Below are 20,480 nucleotides of genomic sequence, written 5' to 3'. Positions count from 1 at the left end.
CATCACCCAGCACGCTTACCTCCAAGTGTTGACCTATAGAGAAGAGGTCAAAAAGTATTCAAAACCAACATCCAAATCCCTCTTCAGGTCAGGGCTGGTGGAATTCTGCTCCAACAGGTCTCTGGCTTAGGGGTGTACTCAAATAAAAAGAAAAAGGGGGCTTCTCATAATGCAACCAGTTTTATTGAACAAAAATGAATAATATTAAAAACACACTCACATAAGACATAAGGGTTTTTTTGTTTTTTTTATAAATATTTATTAATTTTTCACTTCATATACAAGTCATTTCAACATTTCTATTAAAATATTTATCAAAAACATATTTTCTCCTTATATAATTTATTCCTATATATGACCTTCTTTTCTTACCATCCCCCCCTCCCATGCTCCCCCCCCTCCCTCCAACCCTCCCACGCTCCACATTCTCTCTTCTCTCATTTACTCCATATAATTCTGTTGTTCCTGAATCCAATTCTAAACCGACTACTAGGGGCATAGTCACTTCATCTATTTCACCCTTTCTTTATATTCTCCCCATCCTTTCCATTTTTTATTATAAGTCTCCAGCTTGTCCTCGTGCATATAATACAATCTTTCTGTCCCGGATATCTGATTTACTCTACCCTTCCAATCTTCCTCAGTTGGCACTTCTCTTTTCTTCCAGTACCTGGGTATCAGGCGTTTTGCTGCGGTTAAGTAGTACCATATCCCTGAACTCTTATAAGCTTTCACTGGGAGTTCTGAGATATGGAGGAGACATAATTCTGGATATAATCCTATATTGATTCTAGTGATCTTCCTTATCAAGTAAACTATCCTTCGCCAAAACACCTGTATTTTTGAACACTCCCACCAGATATGATACCACGTGCCCACCTCTCCACAACCTCTCCAATACATCTGTGAAATTTCTATATTCATCTTGTGCTCCAAATAGGGGGTGATGTGCCATCTAATCAAACACTTATAATTTATTTCTACTTCTCTCATACTAATATTTTCGTGAATTAATGTGAACATCATCTTCTTCTCCTCCTCTATTTTTCTTCCCAAATCTCTTTCCCATTTCACTATGTGTATTAATTTTGTGTCTGTGTCAAGTTCCATTAATATCTTGTGTATTTTTGCCATTCCGTGTCTACCATTTCCCCGTGACTCTAAAATTCTCTCAAATGGATTCCAGTTTTTTCTAGTTCTTATAGGCTTAGGAAGGCTATCAAAAAAATTCTTCAGTTGGTAATATCTTAATCTATCCATCTTATTAAAGACTTCACCCTTTCTTTCCTCCATGTTCTTATATGACCCAATTTCCTCTCCTACCATTATCTCTCTCAATTGCGCCTCCTGTTTTATAATCCATTTCCCTGCTATACTATCTTTACCCGGGATGAAATATTTTGTGTTCCTAAGTGGTATTAATTGTGAATTAAAGACCCACCCCTTTCGTCTATGTAATAAATACCATTCTTTTAAGACATTTAAGGTGTACATACTTGTGCTCTCCTCTAATTCCCTATATTGTGCAGGTACCCATATACTATTACTCAAATTTATTCCACTCAGTGCTTTCTCAACTTCAACTCAACTTTTCTCCGGATTATGAATCCAGTCAAAGATTCTTGCAATAATCCCCGCTTTGTAATATCTCTTAAAATCTGGTACCCCCAATCCTCCTCTTTCTTTACTTCTAGTCAACGTTTCATAACCTATTCTAGGCTTTTTATTCCTCCATATACATTTTATTATCATTTTCCTCAGTTCTTTAAAATATGCCTCTGGGAGTTTGATTGGGATCATTTGAAATTTATATAATACTTTGGGGACAATTACCATCTTTATCAAGTTTATACGACCTATCCACGATGGGTTTCCATTTCTCACTCTTCTTAACTCCTCCATTTCATTTAATAACGAGATATAATTGGCTTTATAAAGGTTCTTATTTGAGACTGATAGTTTTATTCCTAGATATTTTAATTCTTTATCTCTCCAAAGAAAAGGGAATTCCTCTTGTAGTTTTTCTTTTTCACTATTTTTGAGATTTATATTTAAGATTTCGGTCTTTGTCGGGTTAATTTTCAGGTTCGACAGGTCTCCGTACTCCTTCAATGCTTTCATTAAATTTGGTAATGATGTTCTAGGGTTACCAACATAAAACATCAGATCGTCTGCATAAGCCACTACCTTATGTTCTCTATCTCCTATCCTTATTCCCTTTATGTCGATGTTCTTCCTAATCCTAGACAGTAAGGGCTCCAGAGATAGCACATATAGCAATGGAGACAATGGACATCCCTGTCTTGTACCATTTGACCTCTTAAAATACTCTGATCTTCCTCCATTTACCATTATGGTAGCGGTAGGCCCTCTGTATAACTCCCCAATCCAGTCTCTCATTCTATCTCCCATTCCTAACGTTTCCAAAGTGTCCATCATGAAACCCCAGCTCACTCTGTCAAATGCCTTCTCAGCATCTATTGACATCAGTATCATTGGGGTTTTCCCTTTTTTACCCGCCTGTATAAGCAACAATGATCTCAAAGCATTATCTCTACCCTCTCTTCCCGTGACAAACCCTACCTGGTCTCCATGTATCCACTCCGGCATCAGCTCTTTCAGTCTATTTGCCAGAACCTTTGCATATATTTTAGTGTCTACATTCAGCAGCGCTATTGGACGATAACTCGCGCATTGCGATGGGTCTTTATCATCTTTCTGTATCAATACTATATTCGCCTGTAAAGACTCTCCCCTCATCTCCATCCCGTTCCCCAAGGCATTCATATAGGTCTTCATTTTAGGTATTAAAAGCTCTTTATATTTTTTATAGTATTTGGCCGTATATACATCCGGACCCGGGCTTTTCCCTCCCGCCATGCTTTCTAATGCTATTTTTATTTCCTCTGAAGTTATTTCTGCCTCTAAAGAGTTCAGTTGTGTTTCTCTTATTTTCGGTAGGCCTGCCTCCTCTAGATATTTCTTTCTTTCCCCTCTATTTACAGTTTCCATTTTCTTAAACGTATCCTGGGGTATAATGTTATACAGATCATTATAATACTCTTTAAATGTTCTAGCAATATCCTTGGTTGAATGTACAAATTCCCCCTTGGGATTTCTTATTTTCTCAATATAATTTCTTTTTTTCTTCTTTCTTAAAGTTCTCATTAAATACTTTCCCGGCCTGTCTCCCCATCTATATCTTTCACTTGTTATTTTATTAAAGATTCTTCTTTTTTCCTCCTCCATTACATTCTCTAATTCTTCTTCTTCTTTATTAACATCTGCATTATCTCCTTGGATCTTTCCCTTTTATGCACCTGTTCGAGATCATATATTTCATTTAATAATCTATCTTTTCTGTCCTTTCTTTTTTCTTTTTTGCTCCCATTGCAATGAGTAGACCTCTGATATAAACTTTATGTGCTTCCCACACTGTTGCAACCGACACATCCTCTGTTTCATTCTCTTCAAAAAACCATTCAATTTCCCTCTCAATTCTTTGACCAATCTCTTCCTCCATGAGAAGTGCCTCATTCAACCGCCATACATAACCTTCTCTCCCTTCTCTACCCCATCTTAACTTCAATGCAACTGGGGCATGATCTGACAGGGTACTTCCTTCAATTTTTACTTCTACCACCAACTCAATCATTCGATGTTCTACTAATATATAATCTAGTCTAGAATAAGTCTCATGAACGTGCGAAAAGAAAGTATAATCTCTCTCCTTCATATTCCTGATTCTCCAGATGTCTACCAGCTGACACTCATGCATCAATTTCTTTAACATTCTCAAGGATTTGCTTTCCTCCCTCCTCACAGAGGAAGTGGTGTCCATCCGCGGGTCCATACAGATGTTTAGGTTTCCTGCTACTATCATACACCCGCTTTTAAAGTCCATCAATCTCTTCAACACTTCTCTCATAAACCTCTCCGGACTCTTATTTGGGCTGTATATGTTTGCTATTGTACACTCAATTCCCTGTAATTTACCTCTCAAAAATAAAAACCTTCCCTCCAGATCCGTTAATCTCTCCTCCAGTTCGAACCTTATATTCTTTGCGAATCCTATAGCAACTCCTTTTGCTCTTTTAGTTGGTGAATCCGCATAGAACCATGTTGGAAAATATCTAGTCCTCAGTCTAACCTTCGACTCTATCTCTAAATGTGTTTCCTGCAAAAATACCACTGAGGATTTTCTATGTTGGAGTTCTTTAAATAACCTGAATCTCTTTCCTGGACAGCTTAACCCTTTTACATTGTAGGTTATATATATTGGATTTCTTCCATCTTACCCTTTTCCTACCATCTCCTTCTTCCTCCTTTCCTTCCTCTTTATTATTCCTATGGAGCGTTTTTATCCCTCTACCCTTTTCTCTCCCCTTTTCCCTCCCCCCCTCTCTCAATACACCCCTCAATCCCTTTCCTCTCCCTCCTCCTCCCTCCCCACGTCTCCCCCCCCTCCTCCCCCCTCTTTTTAGGCCTTCACTTTGCCTAACCGTCATATGTGGAGATAGCATCCACCTTTGACTTAATCCTTAGGGCTTCACTCCTCCCGTGGACAGCCTCCCCTCCTTCCGGATCCCCCCCTTGAACTCCTCTCTACCTGTACTTTCTAAAGAAGAAGAAAAAAAAAAAGGGGTCAGGCTGGAGGAACTAGGGAGAAAAAGAAGCGAATGGGAGCAAGGAGAGAGAGAAAGAAAAAACAAAAAAAAAAACAAAACAATTCTCTCTTCTTCACTCAACCTCCCTGCCCCTCCTCCCCTCCCCCACCCTCCTCCACCCCTCCCCCACCCTCTTCCACCCCTCCCCTCCCCTCCTCCACCCCTCCCCTCTCTTTGATCTATTTCCCCCAGATTCTTCTTCCCAACCATTTATTTCAATTTTCTGCATTTCAAGTCTATCACAAAAATTTCTCAAGTCCTCTGGGAACCTCAAATGGGCTGTTATTCCATTTTTCCATCCTATTAAAGTCTCCGGAACTCCCCATCTATATTGCACCTTCTGTTTTTTCATCTGCTCCAGCAAAGGCCTCAGAGTTCTCCTCCTCTGGAGAGTCTCTATTGACAAGTCCGCATATATTTGAATATCCATTTCTCCATACTTTATACCTGATTTTCCCTTAGTTTTCCTCCAGAGTCTTTCCCTTTGCTGTAAATCATAAAATTTTACAAGTATGTCTCTCGGCCTCATAATTCCCCTGGAGTTTCCCATTTCTAGAGATTCTTTCTATATTAGTCCTTTCCATTTCAGAGTTTTCCATTATATAGTTCAGTATTTTGCAGTCCATCTCTTCCAAAATTTCTCCCTTTAAACTTTCCGGTACCCCTCTTATCCTTATGTTTCTCCTTCTTTCTCTATTCTCTTGAATTTCCGCCTTATACTGCAATTTTTCCTGAACTTTTTCCATGTTAATTATCTTCTTCTCTAATTCGGAAATAATCTGGGTCTGATTTTTAACTTTCTGCTCCGTTTCTTCCACTCTTAACAACAACTGCCCCAGGTCATTCCGAATATTTACCATTTCTTGCTTTATTGTTCTCTCCAGATCTTTAAACATTTCTGTCATCTCTTTTTTATTTGGAATTTGTAGATCTTTTTCTATCTCTGATATTTGTTGATTGCTGGTGTCCAATTCTAATGATTGTTTAGGACTGTTTTGCATACTTAAATCAGATTCTCTATCGTTTCTGCTCTGGGGCCTTTCTGGGGTCACATTTCCCTGGGATGTATACTTTCTAATTGTCCCCGTTTGGGTCCCTTTAGGCCCGTTTCCTTTTGTACTTTTATTTTTCATTTCTTCTATAACTTTTATTTTCTTCTCATAGACTTATACTTTACAAAACAAGGGAATTAATAAGGTGTAGAGGTAGAATTCCCAGCTCTGTCTTCCCACCTTTCTATGCGCCTTTGGCTGCACCTTGCACTCTTATTTTTATTGTTATTCTCTGGGGGTCCCCCCCTTTTCTCTCTCTCCCAGCTCTATACGGTTTTTTTTATTTTTATTTTTGGGGCCTCCGCCAGTCTCACTCACCCCTCCTGCGCTTCTCGTGAGACAGCTCCAGGCTCCACTCTCCAGCTTCCTCGATAGGTCAGCTCTCTTCCTCTCAGGGGGACCCTCCAGGACTTCCTCCACGCTCTCCTGCCTTGTTGGTTGGAGAGGCTCACCATCGATCCCCTGCCAGGGCTCCAGAGATAGCAGGTCGTCCGACAGAACGGGGATCTCTCCTGCTCTCTGTCAGCCTCCGGCCGGGCGGCCGGCTTCCTTGCCTCCCAGGGATGCACCGCGGCCGGTCACATGTCCCGGCCGCGCCTCCTTGTTTCCTGGCAACCCGGCTCGGCGTCCAGGCTCAGCGTCCCCTCCTCTCTTACCGCGGGCAGCCGCTCAGCGACAGGAGCCAGTAAACCCACCCGGTCAAGGTAGGTCTCTGGCTTCTAAGGCTCCATCTCCATGAGGGGAATTTAAAGTCCAAGGGGGGGTAGGTCGGAGGAGCCTTGTGCGGGAGCTCCTACCACGAGCTCTCCGCCGCCGCCATGGTCAGGCTCCGCCCAAGACATAAGGGTTAAAACCCTCACACAGCATATCAAGCAGGGATAAACAAAGATGATGGCGATCATCACCGCACTGGAAATGACATCGCCACGCTTCCTTTCGACCTGTTGCATCACGTATCATGCGACTTCCTCAGGGAGTCTTTTGGAAATGTCATTTTTTGCCCAAACTTTTTGGAAAATGTAGAGAAAATGAAAATGTGTTTTTAACAGAAAGTTGTCAATTTAAAAGATATTTCTAAGACACAGTATGGGCATACTTAGATATACACCCTGAAGCACAATCTGCTTCTCCTCTTGAGTATGGAGAAACCACATGTGTAAGACCTTATCAATGTTTGGACTACTTGTGTATCACAAAGATTAACCAACATTGTACAGAAAACTGTATTGTAATCACCTCTGTTCAAGTGGTCAGAGAAAATAGCTTAGTGTAGCTTCACCTACACAGGGTGGTTTCAGTAATGCAGCTGTCTGGAGAAGATGTGTGGGACTAGTGTCTTGCAGGAACATAGCTAGTGGGACATGCAGATCGGTCAGTACTGATGGTAGGCAGAGACATGGTCAGGAAACAGGTAAAGGAATGGAGCAGGCAGAAATAGGTTCATAAACAGGTTGCGGTCACTTCAGGCGGAAGCCAGAGATGTGATCGGTATGCAAGTAAAGAATCAGTCCAGGAAGCAGGAAACAATGTGGTCAATTAACAGGTAAGGACCAGTTTGGGTGGTAGGCAGAGATGTGGTCAGAATGCAGGCAAAAGATCAGTCCAGGCAGCAAGCAAAAGCATGGTGGAAAAAAAAGCCTGGGTCAGTCCAGGCAGCAGGCAGAGATGTGGCCAATAAGCAGGAAAAAGGTCAGTCCAGGCAGCAGGCAGAAACATGGTTGTTTAACAGGCAGGGTCAGTTCAGTTGGCAGGCCGCAACATGGTCAGTATGCAAGGAAATAGTTGGTCCAGGCAGCAGGCAGAAATGTGGTTGACATAGCAGACAAATGGTCGGCATATGGGACATCAGATACAGGCAAAATTCAGGTAGTCAGACTTAAGAGAAACACCTTCACACATAAAACTTCACTAATATCATAGTGAGGTATGGTGTCAGGGCTCCCGGGTATGACCAGAGGTGTGTGACTGACGCAGGGAAACGCAGACTTCAGATATGTTATAAACAATATAATTTATTAACACTAACAATACAAACATAAACGCAGTGCAATACTAAAACATAACAGTGCAAACAAACCAAACCAACCACCCACAGATGACAGTACATACAATGCAAGCGTCGTCAGGCAGGCCGGGTCAATATCAATCGGGCAGGTAGGTACAGGGGGAGCAAGCGGAGAAAGGTCGGGGCACAAGCCAGGTTCAGCAGGTAGCGGGCAGCGTGGTACAGAGGGCCAGGCAGAGGAGAATGGTCAGACAAAGCCAGGGATCAGAGCAGGGTCAGCAACGAATCAGACAGGAACAGGAACAGGGAGCAGGAACAGGATACAGGGCCCAGGAAAAACACACACCAAGGCAGAGTCTGCAGGTCTGGCCATCCCTTAAATACACCAGTATAATCAGTTCCAGGTGTTTGACTGGCTTCAAGGTTGAGTCTCTGATTGCTGGGAGCACCCGCTGGTCAGCCCTGGTACTGCAGCTCATAAGGCAGGTGAGTCCCACCATTGCTGGCCAGTCCATTCCTGACATATGGTAGCAACAAAAGCAGTCCTTTCTGCAGAGGCCAGGAGGGACAGATGGAACAATACTAACATGTGTCACACCTTGTTCCATCTTAGAAGTATACACAGTATTTTGGGGGGTGGGGGGAAGGTTTCAGCTTGTTTCAATAGGAGACAGCCTTTCCCTCTTCTGATTTCCACAGTCTTAGCAACATACACGTTTCTTTCAAAACTCACTAGAGAAATAGCTGTACGCTCAACTCTGCCTCCTAATGTCCCCCACAAAAAATTATTATATATCTACATCTATCTATCTATATACATACACACACACACACATATATATTCGTGATGGCACTGGATTAATAAAAGTAATTAAAAATATTTATTTACTTAAACATGCACATATATATTAGACAAACAAAAATAGCCTAAAAACCATGCCACCAGACCACCCATTATGAAGTAATTTTTTTGTGAAGACCTTATGTATGTATATAAATCTTTAATTTATAAATAATTATTTCTATAAATATGGTGTCCACCGTACTTACCAGCTGGATGGTATACAATATACCTATTTCAATGTGTTACATATACACAATAATATACCTGTATCACTTGGCCTATACTGCATAGAATTGCTGCTTAAACAATAGTACTCAACCACCAATGTAATGATGAATATCATATCACAGCTTAATAGAGGAGCAAAAAATATGAGTTGAATTGTCCCATGATCACATATAACAGTTCATATTGTATAAAAAATATCAAGATATTATGGTAGGATTTATGACCCAAAGAAAAAGTATTATAATAGAAGTATGGATGTATTTCCATAATACTGGTTGCTTCTTTCTCTCAGATAGCAAATCGATAGATAGTCCTATGTATCAATACATGGAAGAGTCCTAAACTCCACTCACTTTGTTTCACGTTTCAAAAACCAATAGCCTAGATACTGTGGTCCAGAGGAGGTAATTGGGACCATAACTAGATACTTTGATCAGTCCCTCCTGACAGATAACAATCACATCCCTCTCACAGACATCCAAGTATGGTATGCAGTGATATTGTAGATGCATTCTTATATTTAATACTGTGGTCCACAGGAGGCTGTAAAAAGCTGAAATCATTTTCTTCAAAGAGATAGATCACGTCCCTCTCACAGATATCCATACAGAGGCTTTGAAAATCCATCAAAATGTAGGTGGATTTCCATCATATAAGACTACATGTGATAAAGGTATAATCCATCTTTATAGGGCCATATCACCCTCAGGTCCATTCAGTCAAAGGTGATTTGTGTATGTGCATGTGCACTATATAAAGTCCTGTCATCAATTCAATGTGGATAATGCATCCTCAAAAAGGTAAAAGGCCAGTCAAACATCAAACTGAACATGACCCAGACACATGACAGTGAAATTAACATGACAGGTTCAGTCCTTGAATAAATTAAATTCCTCTTAGAGAGATATATACTGAGTAGCCAGAAAGATATACTTATCAATAAAGCCTTAGCCATCCTTGGATGATATCCAGTGGTCTGGTTAGGTAAGTTTGGTGGCAGTGATAGAATTGCCTGACCGGTGTTGCTGGCTTAGACCAGCTGCATCAGAGGCACCTTATACTTTTAAATAATTATTTAAAACATTAATAAAATTTTGCCACACAATTTTCTATCAGTCTCCCTTATGCTATAGTTCATTTAAAATTGAAATTCAGAATGTGAGAGGGATGGCTATTACTGCTCGAACCTCTTGGGTAAAAGCAGAGTGAACAGTAAGTCTTGTGACTCTTAGCCAACCTATAACAACCAAGAGCCACAAAAGTACAGAGAGGATATGTGAAGTTTAAATTTTCCATGAAAATAGCAAAGAAGAGCACTTTCAATACAAAAGGCCCACAGTATACGTGATGCCTTGACTGCATACAGTATTTGCAGTAAGCACTTCATGCTTGGCACCCACCAAACAGTGCAACTACTGGACATACACCATACGCACTTTTACTGTTGTCTCCCGAAAAACGGTGGCACTGCTGCACATATGCAGTAGGCACTTTAACCTGGATTGTAAAAAAATTGTGCCGCTACTATACATGCAAAGTAGGTGCTTTCAGCCTGTATTCATCCCTCCACTGCTGATTTGAGAAGCAACACCAGATGTGGCAGTCAGTCTGACTCTGTAGCATGTGGAGGTCACAGGGAAGGTGGAGGAGAATGACAGGTGAGGGAGTGATGGGAAAAAGTTGGAGGCTTGGAAGTAGGGGTGAGTGAATCTGCTTGAGTTCAGTTCATGAATCTTGCTAGAAGTTCAAAATTTGCAGTGAACCCCAATGAAGTCTATAGAGGAAGGAGGGAGGGGACAATCTTGTTATACAACTCTGGCTATTTATAGGACTAATATGCAGGGTAATGTTAAACAAAAGGCATAGGAAACCATGCACTGCTACCAGGAACATGTACCAAAAAAGGGATGGGTTATTCATTGCTGTAAATTTTTTGACCAGATCGACTGATTAACAGGTCATTTCATATTTCTTGCAGGAGTTTGCAAAGTTTCCGGCCAAATGTTTGCAACTCACATATCCCAGCAATTTTCCCTGAGCCCATGGTAATGGAAACCTGAACCTCATCCCTGCTTAGGAGGGGCTCCTGGCATTGCATCTCTGTGGCTGGAGGCAGCATTTTAAAGTTATGGGTACAACCTTATTCACCACTACACAAAGATGCCCTTTTGCACTGCCCCCACTATATCGGCTCACTGCACCAAACAGAACTTCTACTCTTGGTGGCACTGCAACATACACTTGCTGCTATTTCACCAACATGGCCTTCTGCACCCACCACCACTGCACCAATGAGCGCTGCAACTGCATACTTCTGCACCCAGTGCCCATTTGCATCCACTGCCACTTTGCAATTGCACCCTTCTGCACTTGCCACCATTACACTGCCAGACAGTTCTGCATATGATGTCACTGAACCAAAAGTAAACAGAAAATGAAGGAAAAAAATACTCACATAACTGAAAACTCCATTTGTACACTTTAGGTAAATGATCACTGTATTCCTTTTGACATGTTTCTCTTTCTTTGCTTTCCACATATTTTCCTGAAAGAGAGATTCCAGATGATGTTTTTCCATGTCTTGAAGGTACTTCAGTAAATGTTTTTGAGGAGTGAAACTTCGCAAGGCTTTCACCACCAGATAGATCTTCACTATCACTGGTATTTTCTAAAAGGATAAAGATGTGTTGGCAGATGTCATGTTTCTCAACACTTACATACAAAGTAAAGTTAGCAGAGTAATGCTAGCCTGGAATAGTACCCTTTTTTAACCACTTGCCAACTGCGCTATAGCCGAGTGACGGCTACAGCGCGGTTGTCCAGTCCTGGAAGGGCGTCATATGAAGTCCTCCCAGAACGCACCCTCCCGCTTGCCCGCCGCCTATCAGTGCAGCCTCATCAATGCACATCAGTGAAGGACAAAAATTACCTGTTTGCAAAATTTTATAATAGAAACAAAGAAAAACTTTTTTTGTCAAATTTTTTGCTAATTTTTTTGTTTATAGTGCAAAAAGTAAAACACCCAGCGGCGATTAAATACCACCAAAAGAAAGCTCTATTTGTGTGAAAAAAATTATACAAATTTCATATGGGTACAGTGCTGCATGACCGCATAATTGTCATTCAAAGTGCAACAGCGCTGAAAGCTGATTGGCCTGGGCAGGTAGGGGGTATAAGTGCCCGGTAGGCAAGTGGTTAAGTAAGTTGGTTAACTCAAAAACGAATAACGAGTCATTGCACTTTGCAGTATAAACCTTAATGGTAAATTTATCCCACAAAATTGTTCAGTTCTAGCTTAGGCACTAAATTACATTTTTTAAATAGTATATGAACATTAACATTAGATTTTCCAGACGGAGTGCGCATGCGCGACCGGCGGGACGGACATGTCTCCCTGAGGCTCCGTCATACTGCAGGGATGACAGCCACCCGATCATAGATCCCGGCCCGCACATCACTATAAATGGCCCCAGTCTCCGTGGAAACGCCCCTGGCACAAGCCAGCATGGTCAGGGGAGCGCCCCTGCATCAGGCTCCACCGCCCAGTAAGCCCATTAAGGAGGCCCTGGCTTGAGCCTCCTCTAAGATGGCTGCCGCATCATCTCCAGGCAGCAAGAAAGCTGCACAACCATATCAGCGCAACCCAGTCCACCCTGCACATCGAATGGCGAGTCAGATATTGACCCATACACCCCCACTCACGCTCCTACCTCTGACCTAACATCTCCTGACATTCTCATGTGCCGTCACAGCACTGTTCCAAGAGATCGCCCCAGCTATCCCTATAGAACGCCTAGAAATGGACAGGGTCCATAGGGCATTAGCTCCGCGACGCACCGATGTCCCGCCATGTGATATTATAACTAAACTCTCTTCGTACTAAAGAGCAACTCTTACAAGCCGCCCGCAAACACGGAATCCCTAACGTTCCAAGGTCACACCTATCAACTGTTTCAAGACCACAACTATCGCTAAACACAGGGCTATGAAACCTCATCTACAAGCGCTCCAACAACATAGTATACCATATAAATGGAGCTTCCCCTTCGCAGTGCGTTTCCGTTACCAAACCCGAGACTACATCTGCAAGACCCCTGATGAACTGGTGGACACCCTACGGAACCTCCAATTGCAACCAACAACACCATCAGAAAGCTCCAGACGGTGGTCCACGTCTTGCTCACCGCAGAAATCCCACCCACCACACCTCGCCAATGGTCAACTTAACACCCACAAACGAGGGTGCTTCTCATCACCTGCTCCATCTCCACAAGATTCTATGGACTGAGTCTCACCATTCACCCCTTGCCACGCCACCTTCACGCGACACTACTGAGCTCTGCCAACGCAGTGGCCAACGTCCACAGTGTCTACCCTCCTCACCCCTCCTTAGGGTGCGGACATCATGTATCCTTGCACTAGCCCTCAGGGCCTATTTTGTCCTTTCCTTAATTTTCTCTCTTTTTTTTATATATCGGGAACAATTTTTTTTATTCGTCCCGAGAGTTAATGGTTATCTTGATTCTTTTCTCTCCCATGTTTCTGAGAGTTTGTTCTGCCTTACGTGCTACATTTTGCACTATTTTGTTATGGTTGTATTTCAACATATGTACGGGGACCCCAGTTCTGGCGGCACACTAAGCTGCATTTCCCGACGGCTGGTGCCGCCTGAACTCTGGACCCCTTGGTTCCTTCGGGAACCCATTCTTCTATTTTATTTCCAGTATCTTACTGTAATGTATTTATCCTAATACTGTCATCCCCGCGGTCAGCGTACCTGCGCACTCGCCACTAGCCCCTGCGGTGTTGCAGTTTTAATACTGCTTGGGCTACCGCTGTTCCCTAGACCACCCTGTTACTGGGTGACTTTAGGGACCACCTCTTTTTTTTTTAGGCCTAGAATGGCCACCCACTTCCCCCCTCTAGCACCTTTCCCTATATCTAGCCTTGCCCCCTCCCTCTTAAATGATTCCACAACCTCGTCTATCCTCCTATACCACCCAATTGCCTTCTACCATGACTACCAAATTCCCAACCAGCTGATGATACCCTATCACTTAATACGCCATACACTCTACCCATGGGTTCTCTAAATATTCTCACACTGAATGTTCAGGGCCTCTACATACCACAGAAACGCAACAAGGCCTTCTGCTCATTTGCTTCATACAGTATAAAGCCCATATAGTATGCCTACAAGAAACACACTTTACTCCTACTTCTACTCCCTAATTCTTTGGCCCCCATTACCCATAGGTCTACACAGCCTCCGCTGCAACCAAACACAGAGGGGTACTCGTTGCCTTCCACTGAACAACTCCCTTTACACTGCATAATGAGATTAAAGACCCTGAAGGCCGTTATCTCTTGCTAATCGGACTACTTTTAGACGTAGAAGTTACCATTGCTACATATTACGCACCAAACCAAGGTCCCTTACCGTTCGTTTCCTACTTGCTATCGGTTAATGACCATCATAAACGCGGTACTCTGGTTGTATGCGGGGATTCAAACAGTACCTTATACCCCCTCTTAGACAAATTCCCTCAACTTCCCCCATCATCAACCTCTAAACAAACTTTCCAGGCCATATTACAGCGTTACTCCCTGATTGACACTTGGAGAGAACTGAACCCGACAAAGCGCCAATACACTTTCTACTCTCATCCTCATAAGACCTTTTCAAGAATATACCACATCTTCATGACCGCTAGCTCCTCCCCCCGGGTTTAAGCCTCTGATATCATCCCCATTCCCTGGTCAGACCATAGCGCTGTACTCACATCCATCGCCTCTTTGGCACCATCCCCTCCTGATTCCTCTTGGATCATCAACGATAATCTGTTAGCAAATCCGACACATTGCTCAGATATCGAAGCCGCTCTTAAAGACTATCTAACTCTAAACAAGACCCCAGATATTTCTCCTCTCCTACTTTGGGAAGCACATAAACCAGTTCTACGTGGGCACTGCATTAGCAAAGCGTCTTTTTTAAAAAAAGAGAAAAGACAACAACGCCACCTCCTTGAACAAACCTATAGCCAATCTCATCAAGCCTTCCAGGCAACCCCTTCCCCAGCCAACCGACAAGCCCTTGAGCGGTCTCGACTGGCCCTTGATCTTCTCCTCATGGATCAAGCAGAGCTATCACTCCGCAGATCCTGACATAAATACTATACAAAAACGAATAAACCTGTTACCTTTTTAGCTCTCTTGCTTCGCAGGCTTGATCAGATCACCAGACCTATCCAACTACGTACCTCATCTGGCAACCTCACTAGCAATCCAGAACTCATTCTACAAGTCTTCCACAAACATCTGTCACAACTCTACTCTTCCTCTACACCCTTTGACCCATCCCAGGCTGACACTCTTTTAGCATCCCTCTCCTTCCCGAAGTTATCGGTCCACCATTTGACAGCTTTAGAACAGCCAATTACCCCAGCTGAACCTTAAACGCTATTAAATACTTAAAACCTCGTAAGCGCCCAAGACCAGATGGCTTTTCTGCCACCTATTACAAAAAATTTGCCCACCTCCTAACGCCAGTCCTTACTAATGCTTTCAATGCCATACTATCGGGCCATACCTTCAACCCAGAAACACTACAGGCCAACATCTCTATGATCCCAATACCTAATTCTGACTGACGAAACACAGTGGTCCAATTACAGGCCAATCTCTCTTCTTAATATAGATATCAAACTGCTAGCAAAAATGATTTCCACGCGCCTCAACTCGTGTATAGGATCCCTGATCCACAATGACCAAGTGGGCTCCATTCCAACTTGACAAGCCGGCGATAACATCAGACACGCAACCCTTTTAGCACATTTAGCTAGTTCCCGCAATATTCCCGCCTGTTTCTTGTCCCTAGACATCCGGAAGGCATTTGACACAGTTTTGTGGCCCTATTTGCACTGCATCCTACGCCGATCGGGCTTTGGCCCTCACTTCCTATCCTGGATCTTTACACTATACCGTGAGCCCTCAGAGAGAATTAGATACCTAGGACATAGGTCTGCTCAATTTACAATATCCCGTTGCACCAGGCAGGGCTGCCCTTTATCCCCCCTACTTTTTGCCCTGGCCATAGAACCATTGGCCCTTCTAATTAGGGCTAATCCGGATGTTCCGTGGACAAAAGATTGGCCGCTCTCATCATAAATTATGTCTTTTTGTGGATGACATTCTACTCTCACTTCTCCTCTGATATCTTCTCCTCTGGCTCCTTGAACGGTTTGGCTCACTTTCTGGCCTCCTAATTAATCCCAAGAAATCAGTAGCACTTAATATATCACTTCCCCCTAGAGATCTGGCCCATTTGAAACTGATTCTCCCGTTTTCCTTGTCTATTCCTTTCCTCTGTATAAAACTGACTCCCAACTTATCAGATCTATACGCTGCCAACTACACACCTATGTTAACCCATCTCACAGCCCTTATGACCAAATGGTCTTCTTTACCACTTGCTTGGTTGGGTAAGATAGCTGTCGTGAAGATGTCAATTCTTCCCAAATTTTATACCTATTTAGAGTTCTTCCAATCTTTGTACCCACACACTATCTTCGCGTCTTACAGGGCTGCATTTTTTCCTATATCTGGGGCTCCGTTTGCCCCCGAATACCTCGCTCAACCCTGTATCGCCCCAAAACTAGTGGCGGTCTTGGTCTCCCAGATGTTAGCAAATACTATCAGGCGGCACACCTAGCACAGTTACCCAAGTACCATCTGACCAACAAAATCCCTCAATGGGTTGTCCTCGAAACTATAGATTGTGACCCCTTGTCCACTGCTAACCTTTTATGGTTAAGACCTGTAGACTGTCGCTCGCTAACAAACCCCATCACATCTCACTTTATGTCACTCTGGGATAAATTGAAATCCCGTTATCTCCTGCAATCACTACATAACCCTTTTCCTCTCATATCTCCGAAATCCGGCCTTTCCCCCAGCATGGTCATCACCGCTATCATTCACACATTGGACCTCAGCCAACTTCCTACGGACCCATTTCCTGCTAAGGAATAAATTTAAATTCTTTGCCTCATTGCGCGAGACACATGGCCTTCCAGCTTCCAAAATATTCAGATACTTACAATTGCAACACTTTTACGTTCCATACACTACAACAACCAGCCAGATCAACACAAGGTCTTGTCTCCCTTTGAGCGGGCTTGCCACAAAGACCCCAATAGACGAGGCCTCATCTCATGCTTGTACTCCCTTCTAACAACCTCAATCACCACGTCTTCTCCTTCATACACCCGCAAATGGGATGCAGACCTTGGCCAACAATTGGACCCCTGAGTGGAACAGTATATGGTCTAATACCAAATCATCCACACAAAATATAGTAACTCTAGAAACCAATTATAAAGTCTTAACCCGCTGGTACTTGGTCCCAGCGAGAATTGCAAAGTACACACCAAATTATTCCCCCACTTGCTTTAGAGGATGTGTAGACCCGGGTACACATTTCCATATCTGGTGGGATTGCCCGATAGCCCAAGCTTTCTGGGCTGACGTCTTTGGTATTTTGTCCAAGCTTAGCGCAAAAACGCTTCAGCCAGACCCAGTCACAGCGGACACTGATGTCTATGACCTTATGTTTGCGAAATGTCTTTTACCTTTGTCGTTTCCCTTTGTTAAAATGATAATAAAATATTTGAACAAAAAAATTAGATTTTCCAAGGCAATCTTGGTATTGGGTAGTGGAGTGATTTCTCTGCAATGGTGACCTCTTTCTAAAAAGCCAATTAAAGGACCTGCTAAATGATACTGATAAAGCCCTATGTGGCCCTAATGGATTAGTAATATACACTTGCTGCCTTTAAAACAGTTAACAATAACAAATGTCTCATTAAACATGCAGATATTTAAATGTGTATATATGTGTTTATGAATATTGTTTTATTTTTATTTATTTTTTACATAAAATGTCTTGTATTTCAGCTGTCATGGACGCACAGTAGATCATCTTTTTGTATGGATGGAACCTGAGCCTGTTAATTCAAAAGTAGCAAGTGTCGCAAAAATACTGAACCAGCCTCATGTAATTCCCCCCCCAGAAGACCATTGTGCTGCAAAATTTATACAGAAACATAAAGAGTGTCTCTCTGTGGCCTGGCCTAACAAAAAAGTGTTCTGACCAGATGGCCAACTGAGAGACATAAAAGCTGATTCTGTGCAGAGACAGACTGAAAGAGAACCAAAGAAACAGCCAGAAGTACTTTCTGTTGTCCGGATGTAAGTTTGGGAACTCCTGCAAGAAAAACCTGCTGTTAAAAGAGAAGTGCGGGAATCTAAAAAAACAAAAACAAACATACTTACCCACCTATGTGGATACAGCATCAGGCCGATGCCACATCTGTCTCCTTCAGTGAACTGAAAAGCTGAGCCAGCTGCTGGTCAGGAATCTGGGTTGATCCTTACATTAAAATTGTGATCCGCTCAGTCTGGAATGGCTCAGTGACCTCAGCTGACTAGGCTTTAGCCCACTGTCGGCTGAATATGGGTCACAGGACTGCAGAACTATATGCTCTCATCTGACCCACAGCAGAAGTAAGAGCTTTGGTCTTACTTCTCCTTTAGGAATATTTGTAAAAGAAAAGTTGATACGAAAACCCTTAAAAGAATGTTAGTAAATGGAGAGTCCTTGAAAGCACTACCCTTGAAAAAAACCCTTATATATGGTAGTGGTATGCAAAGGGCTGATCAGTGCTGAAACTTCTTGTTCTTGTGATAAACTGTGTACTCTGTGGGCCAGAAGTTCCCATGTAAGAGACAATACAATGTTTGTGGCATGTGTGCATCTGTAAGAGCTAAGGTGAAAGCCAATCCAGTTTGTGGCTACCAGATAAAAACTTTTTCATAAAGTAATAAGTTAACTGTTAATACAAACACTTATCTTAAGTATTCCACACTCTCTTTTTGAAAGACAAGTTTATATTATTTTATAAAATTAAATTTAACAACATTTAAGCTTACCCATTTTTCTCTTATGGATCACAGGAGATTTATGATTTCGCTTTAATTTTTTTACTGCGCAATTTTCCACATGGTTGCGGTTATTATCTACAATTTCATTTTCACCTGTTTATAACAAAGTAATATTAATAAAAAGCCGTAAAAAAATGTTCATAAAGGTTTTGTAGATATACTAAATTTGGTCTAATAGATCATTTTCATAACAAAAGGTGTTTTCAACTGTCTGATGCTACTTCAACTTTCAGTATAGCCAATGGCAAAACTTTTTTTTGTGGATAAAGTGGAGAAGTATTAGAACATTGGCAAGGTATTTATACTGCTGTCTGTGCCCATCAGGGAGATTCGCCCTCTTTATTTGTTACATTTACTGTTATCAGTGGGAAGATGAAGGAAAATCCAAATTTTGGGTTGCCACCAAATCAAAAATTAATGGAAAATCTTCCAATGGGGACACTAGTTCTGGAGATCATGGTGGGCAACTAGGGATTTCCTCTTATTTCCTGATTTCACTTTTTGGAAAGGACAAATGAGGGAACTCTCCCCAATGGGACACAGATGGCAAAACTGACAGGAGGATGAAGCTTGAGAATGATTACAGTATTGAAACACTTACGACAAAAATTACCAAACTGATTTGATAACTTCAACATCTGACATGGATGCAGTTGATTCCTGTATAGATGCAATTTAGTAAAGTGAATATAAACCAAAGAACATAAATTTGACATATTGCAGTTTACCAGTCCTCAGATGTGATGGCTGCATTAGTTACTCTCTTCATTGGTCAGATGCTTGTCACTACCCCATTTTGTGTTGGGCTTGGGTGTAGAGCTTTTGGCACTGGGTGGTGGTCATCTGCCATTTGTACCTGTCGAACTCTAAAGAAGACCAGTCGCCATGCTACTACTGGCAATTTACCCCAGAAGACTTTGTTTTTTTGCTTCTACTGTATGAAGCATTACACTTGACAGTGCACAGGCTGATTCACTTTTTGATGCTTACAGGTCTTTATCAGAGCTGTCTCTTTTCCATTCAACCTCAGAGCCCTTATCTAGGCATACATATGGCTGGCCTATTTGTTTTAAAATGGCCGCCACAGATTATTTCCCTGATACTTAGACCAGTCAGGTCTGGGAAGCTGCACAAAGTAGCTCTCTTTTCCCCATTTTCTGTTTGGATCCCGACTCTGAGCAAGTGGGCTTACTGGGTTTGCAGGACTCAGCAGTACGTCCTCTTTACATTGCGAGTACAATGTACAATGAGTGAAGGCAAACTATTAGGACTCTTCTGCTAGGCAAAGCTAAGTCATGATAAGCCTTATCCAAGCGGTCATTGGAATATTTAAGCTTGATGATATTTTTGCTCCCTCTGTAAGCAAGGCTGTTTTGCTGGGATCTTGAAAACCTGAAAGCTCTGCTAAGGTACTCATGATTCATACCCATTGCAAAGAGTTAATTGCTAATGAATACAAACATTTTGATGTCTATTTTTTGGTGGATCCATCATTTCCCCATCTGAAAATGTCGACTGTAATTTCAGTTAAGGATGTTCCAATATTTTCGGATCCAAAGGACAAGAAGCTACTATCTCTCTTAAGGTCACCTAGGACTGCAGCACGTTTGATGCTGCAACCTGTTTTTTGCCTCTGCTTTGGCTGCTTAGGCAGTAATGGAATGGTCCAGACTGCTACACTG

The 20,480-nt window shown here is 42.4% G+C and overlaps 1 protein-coding gene across 5 annotated transcripts in view; it reads right to left on the bottom strand.

Annotated features, from left to right (window-relative positions):
• The window catches only part of ARID4B (AT-rich interaction domain 4B), an 851,761-nt gene that overhangs the window by 62,494 nt on the left and 768,787 nt on the right, over positions 1-20,480 (bottom strand). For 4 of the 5 annotated variants that reach the window (XR_016311497.1, XM_089668527.1, XM_089668528.1 and 1 more), the window contains 2 exons: positions 18,787-18,891; positions 11,252-11,464 (listed from right to left, as the gene is read on the bottom strand). Coding sequence is in view for 4 of the 5 variants with exons in the window: in XM_089668527.1 (XP_089524653.1) it covers positions 11,252-11,464; positions 18,787-18,891 (318 nt within the window). In the remaining variant the exon portion in view is untranslated. Of the gene's footprint in view, positions 1-8,582; positions 10,571-11,251; positions 11,465-18,786; positions 18,892-20,480 lie in introns of those variants that run through there. The other variant, XM_089668529.1, reaches the window with a different exon arrangement.

This window comes from Staurois parvus, unplaced genomic scaffold (genome assembly GCF_062004578.1).
Source record: "Staurois parvus isolate SC_StPar_1 unplaced genomic scaffold, SC_StPar_1.0 ptg000059l, whole genome shotgun sequence".
Taxonomy (NCBI): Eukaryota; Metazoa; Chordata; class Amphibia; order Anura; family Ranidae; genus Staurois; species Staurois parvus.
The sequence above is the reverse complement of the archived record's forward strand: the minus strand, read 5'-3'. Positions and strand labels throughout refer to the sequence as shown.